We start from the raw sequence: 15,190 nt of genomic DNA, 5'->3' as shown, positions 1-15,190 counted from the left end.
GTCAGAGCCAGGCTAGCTGTTACCCCCTGTTTCCAGTCATCATGCTATGCTAAGCTAAGCTAACCGGCTTCTGTTACTATTCCTTTGATATGGTCATTTTTGACTCTAGTTTGTGGTGTTGTCATACTGGGCCACATTAATTGTAAAGTGTTTGTCATATTTGCTTCTCCATACGTAAATGAGGCAGAGAAAATATCATAAACACAACAATAAAATCAAGTCAGCACACAAACATCTAAAGTTGTAGTAGTGCTGGAATGTTTAGTCCATTAACCGATTAGTCAAACAACAAAAAATAAGTATCAATCAATTTATCGTTTAAGCCATTTTTCAAGCTAAAATGCCAAACATTCTCTGGTTCAAGCTTCTCGGATGAGAGGATTTTATGCTTGGCTCTGTTTCATATCATTGTAAATTAAATATCTTTGGATTTCGGACGGTTGCTCTGACATTTTTGTGACATTTGTTATTCTAAATTATGGATAACTTAGTTGAAAAAGTAGCATTTCATCAAAAATCATTTATTTTAGGGCTATTGCCTGTATACATTATATGGGAGTTTCCTTTTTTCTGCTCCTTTAGTGTATTTAATGTTGTTTCTTTAAGGCTTGTTTGTTCTGTCCGGCTGGTATCCCTGAGTGTATCGTTCAAATAAAATTAGAGAAACATTAGGGTGCAATGGAGGCTCTGCTGAAAAGAAACATAGAAAGGACCAGACTATTCTAATGTTGTCCCCAAGTCTAGCTATATCCTGCTGTGTAAGGGAATAATATTTTATTCAGTCTGCATAAATACATTTGCAAACAGCTGTTAAGCAAGTGAGGTACTCATCCTAATATCTCAGCAAGAATCTGGGAAAATTAGATTCTTTACATTTTTCCTCTTATCTCAGAGTAAAGTACGGCATCAGCAGCACTCTGCCTTTCTATTAGCAATGTGAGACGTATTGATTAGTGCTGTGTTTGCATTCTGTCGGCACTCACTTGTACAGGGCACCTGTACTTTTGTTTTTCTCCAGCGGCGTTGCATTACTTCCACCTGTGTCTCGCTGCTTACAGAGGACTGTAGGTACACAGTGGTTATTTTATCAGGCTCAGATCTGCCCAAACAAGCCCAGAGAGGAGACAGAAAGGTGCTGCTCCCCTCCTGCTGTCTGAGTTGCGATGTGCTGCACCTGAGCTCTGCCAGATAGAGGAAAGCTCTTTCTCTAGAAGCGAATGACCTGCCATCAAACCACAGTGGACATAGACAGCACTGGTCCAAAGGGGGCGTGGGCCGGCCAACACCCAAACAGCCCCTCAAGTCAATATCTCTAAATGTGACCAAAACAAGAAACTGTAATGATAAGCCCTTCATTGGTCATTTTTCTTGGTAAACCACACTATGAGAAACACTGTGCAGCTGCTCTTTAGAGCACCGGAAACTCTTTCATTCCAATTCAAGCAGTGGATTAGTGGGAGCTCAATAACTGAATTTATTGATTAGAGATTCCGTCTTCTCTCTCAGAAAGAGTCCTTTCTCCTCCACATTGATCAGTTATTTAGTGTTGGTGCTGGTCTGAGACTCATCCACTCTTCTCTTTTTGTTAACTTTCTCCTGTGACTAAACAGGACAGTTTCTTACAAATAGTATCTATCTATATCTATATCTATATCTACATGTCTGTAATACGTTAAAGAAAGGTAAGTTGAAGGTAAAATCACTGTCTGGACCATCAGTAAGAAATAGCTTTGCCTATTTTAAGGCTGGACTTGTGGTTTTCCTCTTGCACAGTGTAATTTTCAATGCTATAACGCTCTGATGAGATATATTATCTAATATTTCTGAGACTCAGATCACTGGTGTCCCAGATATTGCATATGACACATGGATGAGTGAACAAATTATGTAGAGCACCCCTTTGGGCAGATCAGTGTAAGTTTTGATAATGTGAGATGCATCCTCAACCTCTGACAAAATCCAACAAGTGAGCAAATGTTACAAGGTCTAGCTTAGCCCAACCAGTGCCATTTTAAAAAACGCCGTAGTGGAGCAGTGACTTGAAATTCATGAAACTATGATCAGTGGCAATAGAGACACATGACTGAAGATGCAGGACAGGGCAGATCAATGACACACTATGGTTAAGCAATATGCGAAAATAATGTACACTGAGCTATTTGAAAATAAAAAAAAGGTAAGAGAAGAAGGGTCTAGAAAGCTAGAAAGAATTTAGTAGAGTCTGTACGATGTGACATGGTAAAAAGTGGCAGCCAAAGATATAGACATATTTCAGATGTGTATGGAAACCTCGTGGTGACAAGTAAACAAGACTAAGACGCTGCAGCCACACTAGCAGCTCTGAGTCTGTACTTAGGCTTTTAGCTAAATGCTAACAGCACCATGCTAACATGCTTATGTTTATCTGGTGTAACCATGTTTATCACCTTGGTGTTCACCACCTTAGTTTAGCTTGTTAGCATGTTAACATTTGCTAATTAGCTTCAAGTACAGGTGAGGTTGGAGGGGATGTTATTCGTTTTTTCTTGTATTTTAGTCATAAAAAAGCATTACAAATACATATTTTGACCTGATGATGGAGCTAGATGAAAAGTTAAGCGAACACCAAAGTTATTTCAATTCATCCTGCGGGGAACGTGAATGTTTGTCCCAAATTTCATTGCAATCCATCCAATAGTTGTCAAGACATTTGACTAACGACTTAAAAATTGTCAATCTCATGGTGCTAGAGGAGAAGTGAAAGAATCATCAAAATCATCAGGGTTCATCCTCTGGGCACCAGTTTGCTATCAAGTGTCTTACTGCACATTTGTGAAAAGGCTCAGTAAGATCCTACCGTCACAGGAGACGTTATGAGCAGCCGTGACAGCATATAGCAGATGGATTCTCCCTCCAGTCCCTGTACCACTTTATTTCAAAATTATTTGGCAATACAGTGTACTGTAGTAAAATGTAGGGAAGGTTTAAAGGTATCAAAATCTGAATCTCATCCAGCCTTCGTAAAAACCACAATTACTGGCATCTGTGATGTTATGTGTGAGAGACAGTTGAATGGTCAGATGGAGAATGATCCGCAATACCTCCCCAAACATCAAACACATGAGGGGGAAGGAGGGGATCGCTTTTAGCCATTTTTACTGAACTAGTTTCTCATTTGTTAAAAATTTGGTTTGAGTTATGGTATGGTGAAAGGTTACGGAGGATATCTGCCCAACAGAGTTCTTCATTTACTTTGGCTGGTCCACAGCCTTAATGGTGGCTTGTAATTGCTCCATCACCCATACTAATGTGCACTCTGCGCCCCTTTCAAAACAAAAACATTGCATTTCCTTCTCTTTTTTTTTCATTGTGGGTCTGATTGTCGCCGTCTACGCATCGCAGCCAATAGAGTGAGGTCTCTCAGATCCAGGGAACAGAGAGAACAATGTCATATTCATAAGCGGAGACATCAGCTCTCCTCCTCATTACCACAGCACAGTCATGAATGGGAGCTTCTGTCCCCACAATCATGAAAGGACCTGTCATCTGTCTGTTTCTCCTAATTGACTGTTTACTACATTTCAACGCAGACAGACAGACAGACACATTTTTGATCGTCCTCAGTTTGTCATTCAGTTTGACACCACAGTACAAATCCCTCACATAGAATTTTTTTTTCTTCTTTATATATTTACTACGTGACTCAAAGTGATAGCATGGCTGCAGCAGCACTCCTGTGACCTTGACAAAACAACCACGTACAGTATTTACTTGAAGGTCCCGCTACAAAGTATGTGGACAAAAACCCTTGCACCAAGCACCCAAGGTGATGTTTTTAAGGAGAGATTGGACTCTTTCAGAAACTGAAAAGAATGTAAAGGATAGAAAGAGATTTTCACGTCCCCCCCCCCCCCCCCCCCCCAACATTGACCTCCATAGCCAACTTCTTTCTGTGTAAACCGGCTGACTGGCTCCAACCTCTGACTTGGAAGGACAAATGGCAAAGGGAAATCTGCCTATTCACTCCGAGCTGCAAGGACACGCTGCTCTCAGATCCATTTTACAAGCGATCTCAAAGAGAGTGTGAAGTTTGATCGTGGACGCACATTCACACACTGCCACGCTCAGACAAGGTAGTAATGGTTTAAATACATTCGATTTACAGGCGAGAACTTGTGCCTTCGCGCAGATACAGAAGAGAAACACAGCCTGGAGGTGTGATGTCCTCAGTGAAAGGATAACAGCATGGCCCACATCACTTACTTTGTTGCATCTGATACCAGTGGCTAAATTCCTTACATGCATCAGCTGCCAATTCTCTGCCAGCCCCTCCCTTCTCAACGCTATGATTAGCTGCCACCGCATAAAGTAGTGCCATGCATTATCTAACAATTAGAGTGAGGCTTATTAAGCAGAGCTTAATGCAAATTTAATGAGCAATAAATTCAATTTCTTTAAATAGAAGAGTTTATTATTCTTACAAATGATGTACTGTGGTGATCTCAATGTACAGGCGATGAAATACTTCACAAGCGGTCACATATCAATGGGCCATTAAGTGTGGTATTAAATTTATCCTGAAACATGGTACAGTGCTGTGAGTGCTATTTTATACAGCTAGTGGAGAGAGGACGACTTCAGCTGGCTACAGAGATAGCACTGATAGCACTAGTCAGTCAGTCAATTAATCGTTTGAGTCTCTTTTCTTTATCTCATGTGAAAGCAAACTGTTCGACTCTTGATCAGACGAAACAAGCAATTCGAAGGCGTCACCTCGGCTTTTGGAAACGTCTCATTATTCTTGGACATTCTATAGATCAGAAGACTAATCAATTAATCAAGACAGTAATCAGCAGATTCATCTTTCATGAAAATAATCGTTAGCTGCAGACCGAGTCGGTGGTGGAATGTAACTAAATACATGAACTCAAGTGCTGTACTTAAGTACAATTTTGACGTACTTGCACTTGAATATTTATTTAATAGTTACTTTACAGCTTTACTTCACAACGTTTGAGAGGCAAATATTTTATTTTTTACTTTATTAGTTACCCAACACTACATGAAGACATTCACCAACTATAACGTTGAAATGCTGCTTACACATGCTGTTAAAGCATCAGTAAAATATTACACTGTATAATAATATAACCTTGTTTTTCTGCATTATGAGTAGTTTAACTTTTGTCTGTTTCATAGTTACATATTTGTGTCAAGCCACATTTTGAATGCAGGACTTTTACTTGTAATGAAGTATTTTTACACTGCTGCATTTCTACTTATACTGAAGTTAAGGGTCTGAATACTTCTACTACCACTGGCCCTAGTTCTCTGCTTCTTCTAATGACCTTATATTTAGCACTCAACAGAAGTATGCATATACAGGCATGAATGTCCTGCCTGCAGGCCCCAATATACACCACTGACGGAGGACAAGTGAAAAACACAGGGAGCTCAACACTCATATGTTAACTGAGGAGATAAAATCAACCTCCAGAACACACACACTGTAGGCGAACACACACACACTGAAGGCAAACACAAATTGAGGGCAGAGCAGCACACTGCTGGCAGATTTCAGCAGTATCTGTTTCAAAGCCAAAACCCACCATAAGCAGCAAGAGACGGACATCTTCAATTACTCATCATGTCACGTGCCAACTGGCAACCAAGAGCACCGTAACAACTGTATGTTTCCTTTTGTTTCTCTGAGCTCCCGTCCTTCAGCGGCGCCTTGAGGCTTCATGACAGCTCGTATTGATCCACTTCACCATCACTCAGCCCTGACGAATGACTTTAAACTGGCAATAAGTGGGATTATGCAACCTTCTGAAATTCGACCATCTGATATGCTACAACAGGCCGAGCCCCGGGAGACGCGGGGAGAGAAATACTGCTAAATAGATTCTTTGTCAAAATGCAAAGTCTCAGCGTTTCATAACAGGATGCAGTCCCTCTGTATACTGTAAGAGTTTCTCTTATGATGTAGGATTTGCTGTCTCTCTGTTTCTTTAATTAGCCCTCTTTCCTTTATGATAAACTGAACACCTATTGTGTCACGCAGCGTCCAGGTAGTGGGATTGTTCTCCTCTCACCAGATATAGCTCAAATCCACTGATGCTGGATTATCAACAAAGAAAACTTGGAAGCTGTCGAAAAGCAGACGGTCAGCACTTCACGAAGGAAGAGCTCGGGCCGTTTTTCGCTCCCTGCAGCTGGCACACAGACAATCACGCAAATGAAAAATCTGACCACCTCTGGCTTGGGGATTTCACCTGAACCAAGAGACTGCATCACTTTCCGGATGCTGCAACCCTCTGTGTATTGAGCTCGAGGTTACTGCGCATTCCTGACGTATTATTTTATTTGACTGAGAGGTTAATTAACTTAATGTGACAAGGAGGCGCTAGACAATGCTGTAAATGTCATTCAGCTGCTATTCAACTCGGACCATAATAAATTCAACAACTGTGAAATGAAAGCCTTGTAAGCAGTGAGCTGGAAGAAAAAATACAACCTCACTGTAAAGAAAGAAATCCGTTTAACTGGTAACCTCGTTTTGGGAGCAGGTTGTCAATCTCGCCAAACACACACACACACACACACACACACACACACACACACAGTTACTGCAGACCTGTTGATGGGTGATGCAGACCCCACTGCTCTACAGTAAGTAATGGCAATACCTCAAACAGAAATTAAACCACTAAGAAGTCACTCAAGTACTCTTCAAGTGTAAACCTGTCATCTCAACTGTTGCTTCCCATTTTAACAACCCGGGGATTGACAACACAACAACATGTCCATCCTACCGCTGGGAGGGATTTAAAGCGGCTGCAAACTGACATTTTAACCGCTTCACATGCGTCAGTATTGTCAGCGGATACGTTTTCCAGGAAAAGAGAAAAAAACAAAAAAACACTGACGCATGCAACTCTGATGCAACCGCGGAGGAATAACGAGGGAAATGATCGGACTGGGGACTGCAATGGTCGTGCACATTTAGTCGGTCCCCGGTTCGTGCTGTAAAAGCCCAGCAGCGACATGGCAGACGTACATCTCCAGCCTCACTGACAGGAGGAGAAGTGAAGACTGCGGACTGGAGCACACGCTCGCATCAGAGGCTGCAGTTGTGCGGCCAGAGGACACTGTGCGAGACTAGAGCTGCAATGCGTGTTTTTCTCTAAAGCGCACCTGAAGCGCAGACCTGAGAGATATGAAGACAGTGGGATGAGTTGGGACTATGAAGGTTTATGCGGTATGACTAAAGGATACAAGTGCGTTTGAGTCTCTCATGGCCGGAGAATCGCTCTCATTTGACAATAAAAGAGCCACGTTTCATTGAGCATTGCCTTCAACTTGCCCTGTAGGTCTAAATACTGTACTACCATTTCACTCCATTATCACTGGTGATACTTTCTCTCCGCATATGCGATTGTGCCGCACTAACATTACTTTTTATAGCAGTCCTCTGTAGCCAGCACAACTCAGGACAACACCCTTTCAATCAGCGCTGAAATGACGAGATATGTAGCCGAACAGTCTCGAGAAACAGCGTGGATGTGTTGGAGTCGACAGAGGTACCAGAGCGGTAGAAAGTGAAGCTGAGATTTGAGGGGAAGCTTGTGCGCATCTAGCGCGCAAACGCACCACAACTTCTCCCCGGTACTCCTCTGGCTTTTAGCCGTGGAAGGGGTAATTCTGCATCACAGACAACACGCACACACGCACACACGAGACACGGAAAACTTACCTTTCGGAAGAAACGCCGCTGAAATCACGAAAACAGAGAGAGAAATAGCGAGAGATCCGCTCCCCGTGATCGCCATGTTGGACACCTGCTTGAGACTGGCGGCGCTAAATCACCTAGAGACGGCCATGGGATGAAAATGTAGACACATGAGAGGCGGAGGGAGGGCTCAAGCAGGGAGCCTGCTATCATATTGGGCTGCATTATGTTGCAATGACATCTAGGCCTATAAAATAATATGGGGATATAAATTACAGTGATACATTAGGAGATTTTCTTTAAAAAGAGTCGAAACTGTAATACTGTCCGTGTAGATTGCCACTGAACACCAAAGACACACTGTAATCCCCAATAGGAATATTGAAGGAGTATTACAGTGATACCATGGGAAGTGTAAAATACAATGGAGCGCGGTGAGGTAACCATAAACTCACCACGGAGAACCACAGACACTTTATAGGAATATTATAGTAATTTTCTTTTACGGTTATAGTCTGTTAGTTCATGTGGGTGAGACCAACCTATACTCAGCTGGCTGCACTGAAGCACAGATACTACTGAGGAAAAACAGCATTTAGTTTATGTTTATTATACAGTAGTTAGGTCAATGGGGGTGTAAGCTGCTGTTTGTTAAACGGAGGGTGTATTCTCTGTTTTAGGCTGCAAGTAAAGAAAAGATGCTTCTATTTAACAGTTTTTCTGGAAAAACACACATTTGTGCTACTTTTTATCAACATAATTTAAGTCTCACTGCAACATGTTGAGTTAAAAATGTATACACTGAGGCTTTGTTGTTTTGGAAAATGACACAAATGTGTGTTTTTGTCCCAAAAAGGAAACATAGATGTGCTAAAAGGACAGCAATGTCCATAGACAAACCTGTTTAATTAAAGGAATAATCAGTGAAGTTTGGTGTAAACTCCGGTTCTCAAGCCATTGTGTTCAATGCCTACTCAAAGGGCGCCCCCTTTTCTTTGACTGGTGTATTACATGTTATAATTGTAGCTAATACTTAGTGCTGAAGAGGTGGCATGCTCCTCAAAATTGGTTTGAAGAAAAAAAAAGAAAAAAATTACATCCGAATTTCACATTTTAAAACCACACTGCTTGAATGGAAATGAAATATTAGAGATTATTAATAAGTGTGACCAAATGAACTCTCCCTTCCTCTCTCTGTGTGTGCTTCGTTATATCTCGTAATGTTTTAACCCCCGTCGTCCCGACTTATCCTCACCTGAAGCAGTACATTTGGAATATCTTATGGGAATCACAGAGCCACAGAGAACCATGCATGACAACGTTGAATCTCATTTCCCTTTTTCATTGTGTCAAAACAGCACAAAGGCTGCTAATTGCACAATCTATTCTCTGAGACTGCGTGTCAGTCCTCATTCCATGGATGAGTAGATAGCATTTAGAGCTTCACTCTAATGCTGCAGCCGTCCCTATCACTACAGATTGAATTCCACACATCAAATTTATTTCAGATGTTATTATCTGTGGCAGCTTGCCAGTTCTGCCTGCCACTCACACAATGTCTCCACAAGGTGTTTTCTCCTCACAGCACCGGCCAGGCTGCTTGATTTTCCAACCGCATAGCATTGGTGCGCATCAGCCTGCACAGAGCACCTGGTGGAGATGTGCTCAATAAGTTATATTTCCACATTTTATATTCCTGTTTTGTTTGCATTTGTGACTTTTTTTTTTGCATTTGTAATCATTTGATTTACAGTACGTCCGATGGTTCATCTCAGTTCTCGTGCACTCACTATGCCCCCACACTCCCAACTTTTGTTTTTACTCTCTGGTGATTCACTCCACTATACTGCATGGCATTTCCTTTGCTCATGAGAATAGATGGGGTTCCTGGGTCTCTCTGAGAAGAGAAGCCCAGTGTCTCTGTCTCCCCGAGCGGGATGAATAATGGATGGGAATGGATCAGATGACTGAACTGCTTCATCTGGATCCTCTGTAGTAATGCCCAGTCATAGATTCTCTGTGCGTCTGCGTATGGAAGTGTGTGCTCAGTCTGTGTATTATGTGAGGAACGGCCAGGCAGCTTGCAAACGGTTAAGTAGTTTATTTTGGATATCTCACATATGAGCTAGTCACATACTGAAAACTGGGGGTGCCATTTAATAGGGCAGGCCTTCAACATTATTAGTGGGGAAACTGGTAATAAAATCTGTTTGCCTGGGCCTCTTTCTCAGTTAATGTTTGATTAGAAATGCAATGGTTTCAAATTAAGATTTCTTTTCCCGCTTGGTATGAAATCAATCAAATTAAGGGAAATTGAATTATTTGAGATGGTAATCTATTTAAGCAAACCATTCACCATGAAAATGTTTTCCTCCTGTTGTGAACGGAAGAATAATTGAATCAGACCCTTGTAAGTGACCCCCAATGGCTGAGCAAGAACAAGGCTTATTCAAATGAAATGTAGATTTTCTCATGCTTAGACCACAAAAGTGAGCAGGCAAGGGTATGAAAAATTCAATTTGCCTCACATAATATGTATATAGATTCACATGAGTATGATATGTAACATATATACAGCAGGATAGACCAGAGAGCAGAATGATGGACTGTAATCATGCGGAAATGTATGTTTGCAAGCCTTTGCCCTGTCCATATATCCACCCAAAGTTACATTCACATTTTTAAAAAACTTTTTTAGCACAACAGGATTTATAAAGTGGAATGGTATTACTGCAAATTTCCGTTTCTTTTCCCCCCATAGCAAATTATTACAGGAAATGATATTCCAAATATATCACCACAGGTCATCAATTCTTTATGCCTTCGAGGGATGAAACATGTGCGCTCAATTGGTTTCCTGCCTCTTTTTTTTGTCACACTTACATACATGTAGGAGCCACTTGTAAATCACATTTATATGTGTTTTTGAGAAAGTAAATCTATATATTATTATATTTGCTACTGGTAAATGTCAAAGAGAATTGTATCTTGATGCTTTGAAATACTTTTTCAACCCATTTTTTGATTATTTAATAAAAGATAGTTCCATTGACTTGATGGTTTGCCATTAATAAATAACCATTAGAGGGTATTTTGTGGCAAATTCAGATTGTTGTTAAAGAAAGCAAACAGACCTGCCCAACTACATACTGTATTCTGTGTATCTGTTCATTTGAAGCAGCATGATTCAATCATAATCTCAATGTATGTAAATGACATACAGTAATGATCTCCATCATTCACTGTCTTTTCCCCAACAGAAAAGCGCGTAAATACTTAATTGTTAGACACATGCTATACATTTTATCAGCCAATGCATGCACAGGCAATTTTGCGTCCCACCAAACCAACAGACATACAGCAGGTGATTGTAATAAATCATGAGTCACATGGTACCTTACAGAGGCTTAATGGTAATAAATTTGTCAGGGTATAGTGCATGTCAAGTTGGCTGGAGTGTGCCTTTCTTGTCTCAATATGTGTGGAAGAGAAATATTGTTTCAGTCCTCCCATTTATATTAGTCTGAACTCGCACTCTGCATTTTTTGGCCACTTCAACCCTTTTCAGAGCTTGAAAGGATGGTATTGACCCACTTTTGCCTTTTTATCTGCTTCAAGTGGTCTATCTAATCCAGCGTATATATATATAGCCGACCTTAGGGTGCCTTTTCTGCCTGATGTACTCCACAGACTGTATACAGTCAGATGAACGCAAGTGCACCCACAGCAACACCAGTCGTGTGTAAAATATGATCGTTTGAATTCATTGTTAATTATCTAAATTAAATATTGTTACCATATTTTTTCATACAGTTATGTCAGTGTTAAAGTCAGTTTGGTCAAGTTTGCATTATACTAACACTTCATATATTTGTTCATCTATTAGTTTAAGCTATCTATTTCAACCTTTTGTCCCTTACTTTTAGCTAACTATTTCAGCTGTTTATTCATTTTTAGCTCACTTTTAGCCCACAGTTTCAACTTCTGCGCTCGTTCGCTAGTTTTCACACAATGTCAATTGCAACAATGGTGTTCAGGTGTTATAGCTGACTTTGCATAGCCAGATCTATCTCCACATTTCGGAAAAGGGTCTGGCTCAACCCATTATCATTCCGGGATAGGGGGAAAAACGCTCTGGCGTGTTTGTATTTCTTGAGACCGATCAAGCCCAGGACCACCTCAACAGGGATTGTGAGCTTTTATACAACAATTGCTAACACAGATATCCTGGAATTATTAGCACAGCTGGAACAACAGATAGGCAACATACATTATACTGAACAACCTAATGCAGGGCCAGGATCATTAGCATCAAACTGTCCATGACTATTTCTGCTGGGAGCCAAACTGCTGGTGGCTACCTGCTGCTAATGAAGAACACCACCAGTCAGTGTGAATTCAATTATATAATACCAGTATTAACATAATATTGATACACATATATATAGCCAACAATAAGATATATAGATATAATAATAAGCCACACAAAACCATGTTTTGGCATGTCAAAGCTTGCAGCAAAAACAAGGAATGTTGAAAAATAGACTGCATGGTGCTAAAAAAAAAAGAAAAAAGAGTCAGTTTGAGGGAATTGCTGCACTTCCTCTAAATAGTATTAAATCACATGTGGATTAGGACACATTTGCATATTAATTAGGCAGACAAATCCCATAAACAAAGCATGTATCTTCCAAAATCAAGATGAATGATTTGACATTCATTTGATTGGTTTCTAGGACAACTGGTCTTACAGAGGCTACTTCATTCTGAAGACCTACAGTACTAGTTCAGGAGCTAAACCTGCCCTGGGATTTAAGATCAGACTCTTGATGTGCTTGTGTGGGCATTAGTTCATCTTGTCAGACACTTAAATTTCAACAACACAGCAAAATTAAGTTCAGTTTGCTTTTTTTCAAAACAAACTAAGCCAATATTTTCCCCAGGTCTGTGCTGTTCAGTTGCAATGATTACACTGCAAAATACACACCAAAGACCAACCGAGCAAGAATCAAACCTCAGAAAATCCAATAAAATGCTTTAACCTTGACAGAGCATGTAGCAATCATCTGTAATCCTATTGGATACGCAAATTAGTCCCTAAGACTATGCTTTCACACATCAAAATAATTTCATTTTTCAATTACTGAAATCAAAGAGACAACAATATGTCTTAGGAACATCCAATCACTTATTATTATTTTTTTCAAAACTGCAGATGTTTTGAAAAACATGGAAAGGTTAATTTCTTTCAACCTGTTTTATAGAAACAGTTCACTCGACAACAGAAACTCTAAGCAAAGTCAAACCCCCTGGGGAGTCAATTGAAAACAGTTATTCAGTTAAAAACATTCCTACAAAACGTCCCTTTTTTAACTGACACAACAGATCACAGTTTCTTGTATATACATAAAGAAACAGAAGGCTTTCAAGTGTAATTAACAAGGCAGATCCTATCATTTTATCTACTCCACTTGCTTGTCGTTTGTATAGATTTCTTTGACTGCTATTGAAGCAATGACTGTTTGACCCCAGATTACATTACAGCTATAATTGAACTCTCAGATCCAGAAAGCCCTCTGAAAGGTCTCCCTGCCTAGATTAAAGACAAAGGTGATGGAGCATTTGCACTCAAGGACCCTAAACTGAAGATAACATGTGTGACAAGATACGAATACCAGTCTCTTTTGAGTTAAAACAATTTATGAATTAGAGTTTAGCTGAAACCGTGTTGCTTTCTCATGTTTGTTTGTTTTTTTTATATTTTGCTGAGTAGGCCTTCTGGAAGCAGGAGTATGAGTTATTATTTCAGTTTTAACTTGATGGTTTAATTAGATAGTTAGTGGCCTGTAAACTGTTTAGTGGGCTTTATAGTGTCCCAATTTGTATGTAAATTTTAATTGTTATGATAATACTACACTACAATGTCTTCTGCTGTCTCTGTTATGCTGAGCCAGAATTAAAGGCTCTATTGTACTTGATATTTTGTGGAAATTAGGATACTTTATTTTATTTTTTTTATCTTAGATAGTTTTATTTCATTGAACCTTTGGACAAGAATGTGACTATTTCTTGTGCTCTTCTAAACAGAAAACACAGTGATTTACTGTGATATATATCTGTCAATGCACATAAAGTACAACATATAAACACACATGCTTTTTTACAAGTACACTGTCTGTTGCAGCAAATTAGCTTCCGCTTGATGCCCTATATACATTACAACCGTTGCATTTCCTGTGTAACCATCCTTATCTGCATTGTCCTTGTTAAATAAACTAAATAAATAAATAACAACATACGATCCAGTTTCTATAACTCACCCCATCCTATAAGGCTACTGTTATTCACTATTTTAAATCAGTTCCTCTGCGTGCAAGACACAGCTCATCGAGCAACAGTCTAGGCATTACAGATTACTTTTCCTCCCCTGTGTTTAAAAAGTTCCCTTATTTAATAAATGAATGGGAACTGCGGTACAAGGGTCTTTATGAAATGAGACAGGATTTCATCAGGTGTGAAAAGCAGTGTTTTAGCTAGGCTTAATTGGGTCTCATATTTTTATTTCTCTCTCTCTCTCTCTCTTTCATTCTGTTGGTAAAAGGTTCATGAAGCACGTTTCACTGAGTTTATTGTAATTAAAAGTTTTTCAAATTCTTCCAATTTCAAATTTACCAAAGCTACTCACTGTCAGAAATCTGTATCTGTCTTTTTCTTTCCTCTCTATCTAGAGCTGCTGTAATTTATCAATTATTATGACACAGTTAAAAGTGTGTTAAACACAATGTTGATATTATAATGATAAACATAATTGATTGTTGTGTGTCTATATCCATGCTAAGACATGGAGTTTTAATTCTTAGTGAAAATAAACAACAACACTAGTCATCATATAGTAGTATACAGTTCAATGTTACAAACAAGTACACTATATTGCCAAAAGTATTCACTCACCCATCCAAATAATTGAAATCAGGTGTTCCATGGCCACAGGTGTATAAAATCATGCCCCAAGGCATGCAGACTGTTTCTACAAACATTTGTGAAAGAATGGGTCGCTCTCAGGAGCTCAGTCAATTCCAGCGTGGTACTGTGATAGGATGCCACCTGTGCAACAAGTCCAGTCGTGAAATTTCCTCGCTCCTAAATATTCCACAGTCAACTGTCAGTGGTATTATAACAAAGTGGAAGCGATTGGGAACGACAGCAACTCAGCCACGAAGTGGTAGGCCACGTAAAATGACGGAGCGGGGTCAGCGGATGCTGAGGCGCATAGTGCGCAGAGGTCGCCAACTTTCTGCAGAGTCAATCGCTACAGACCTCCAAACTTCATGCATTGAAAGAGAGGTGTTTCTGGTACATAAAACTATTCAACCCATTTGATTTCCTGAAACTGAAGTTGTCAGATCTTCTTATGTGTAATAGTAGTTTTCAGGGGCTGGAGAGATGTGCTGTGGTTAAACGTAGTTTGGGGTGACTTTG

The 15,190-nt window shown here is 39.9% G+C and overlaps 1 protein-coding gene across 1 annotated transcript in view; it reads right to left on the bottom strand.

Annotated features, from left to right (window-relative positions):
* Nucleotides 1-7,811, bottom strand: part of cadm1b (cell adhesion molecule 1b) — a 127,720-nt gene extending 119,909 nt beyond the window's left edge. The window contains exon 1 of the mRNA XM_070905804.1: nucleotides 7,736-7,811. Coding sequence (XP_070761905.1) covers nucleotides 7,736-7,811 — 76 coding nt within the window. The remainder of the gene's footprint in view (nucleotides 1-7,735) is intronic.
* Nucleotides 7,812-15,190: the final 7,379 nt, after the last annotated feature.

This window comes from Enoplosus armatus, chromosome 5, assembly GCF_043641665.1.
Source record: "Enoplosus armatus isolate fEnoArm2 chromosome 5, fEnoArm2.hap1, whole genome shotgun sequence".
Classification (NCBI taxonomy): domain Eukaryota; kingdom Metazoa; phylum Chordata; class Actinopteri; order Centrarchiformes; family Enoplosidae; genus Enoplosus; species Enoplosus armatus.
Note: the sequence above shows the minus strand (reverse complement) of the source record. Positions and strands in the feature narration are given on the sequence as shown.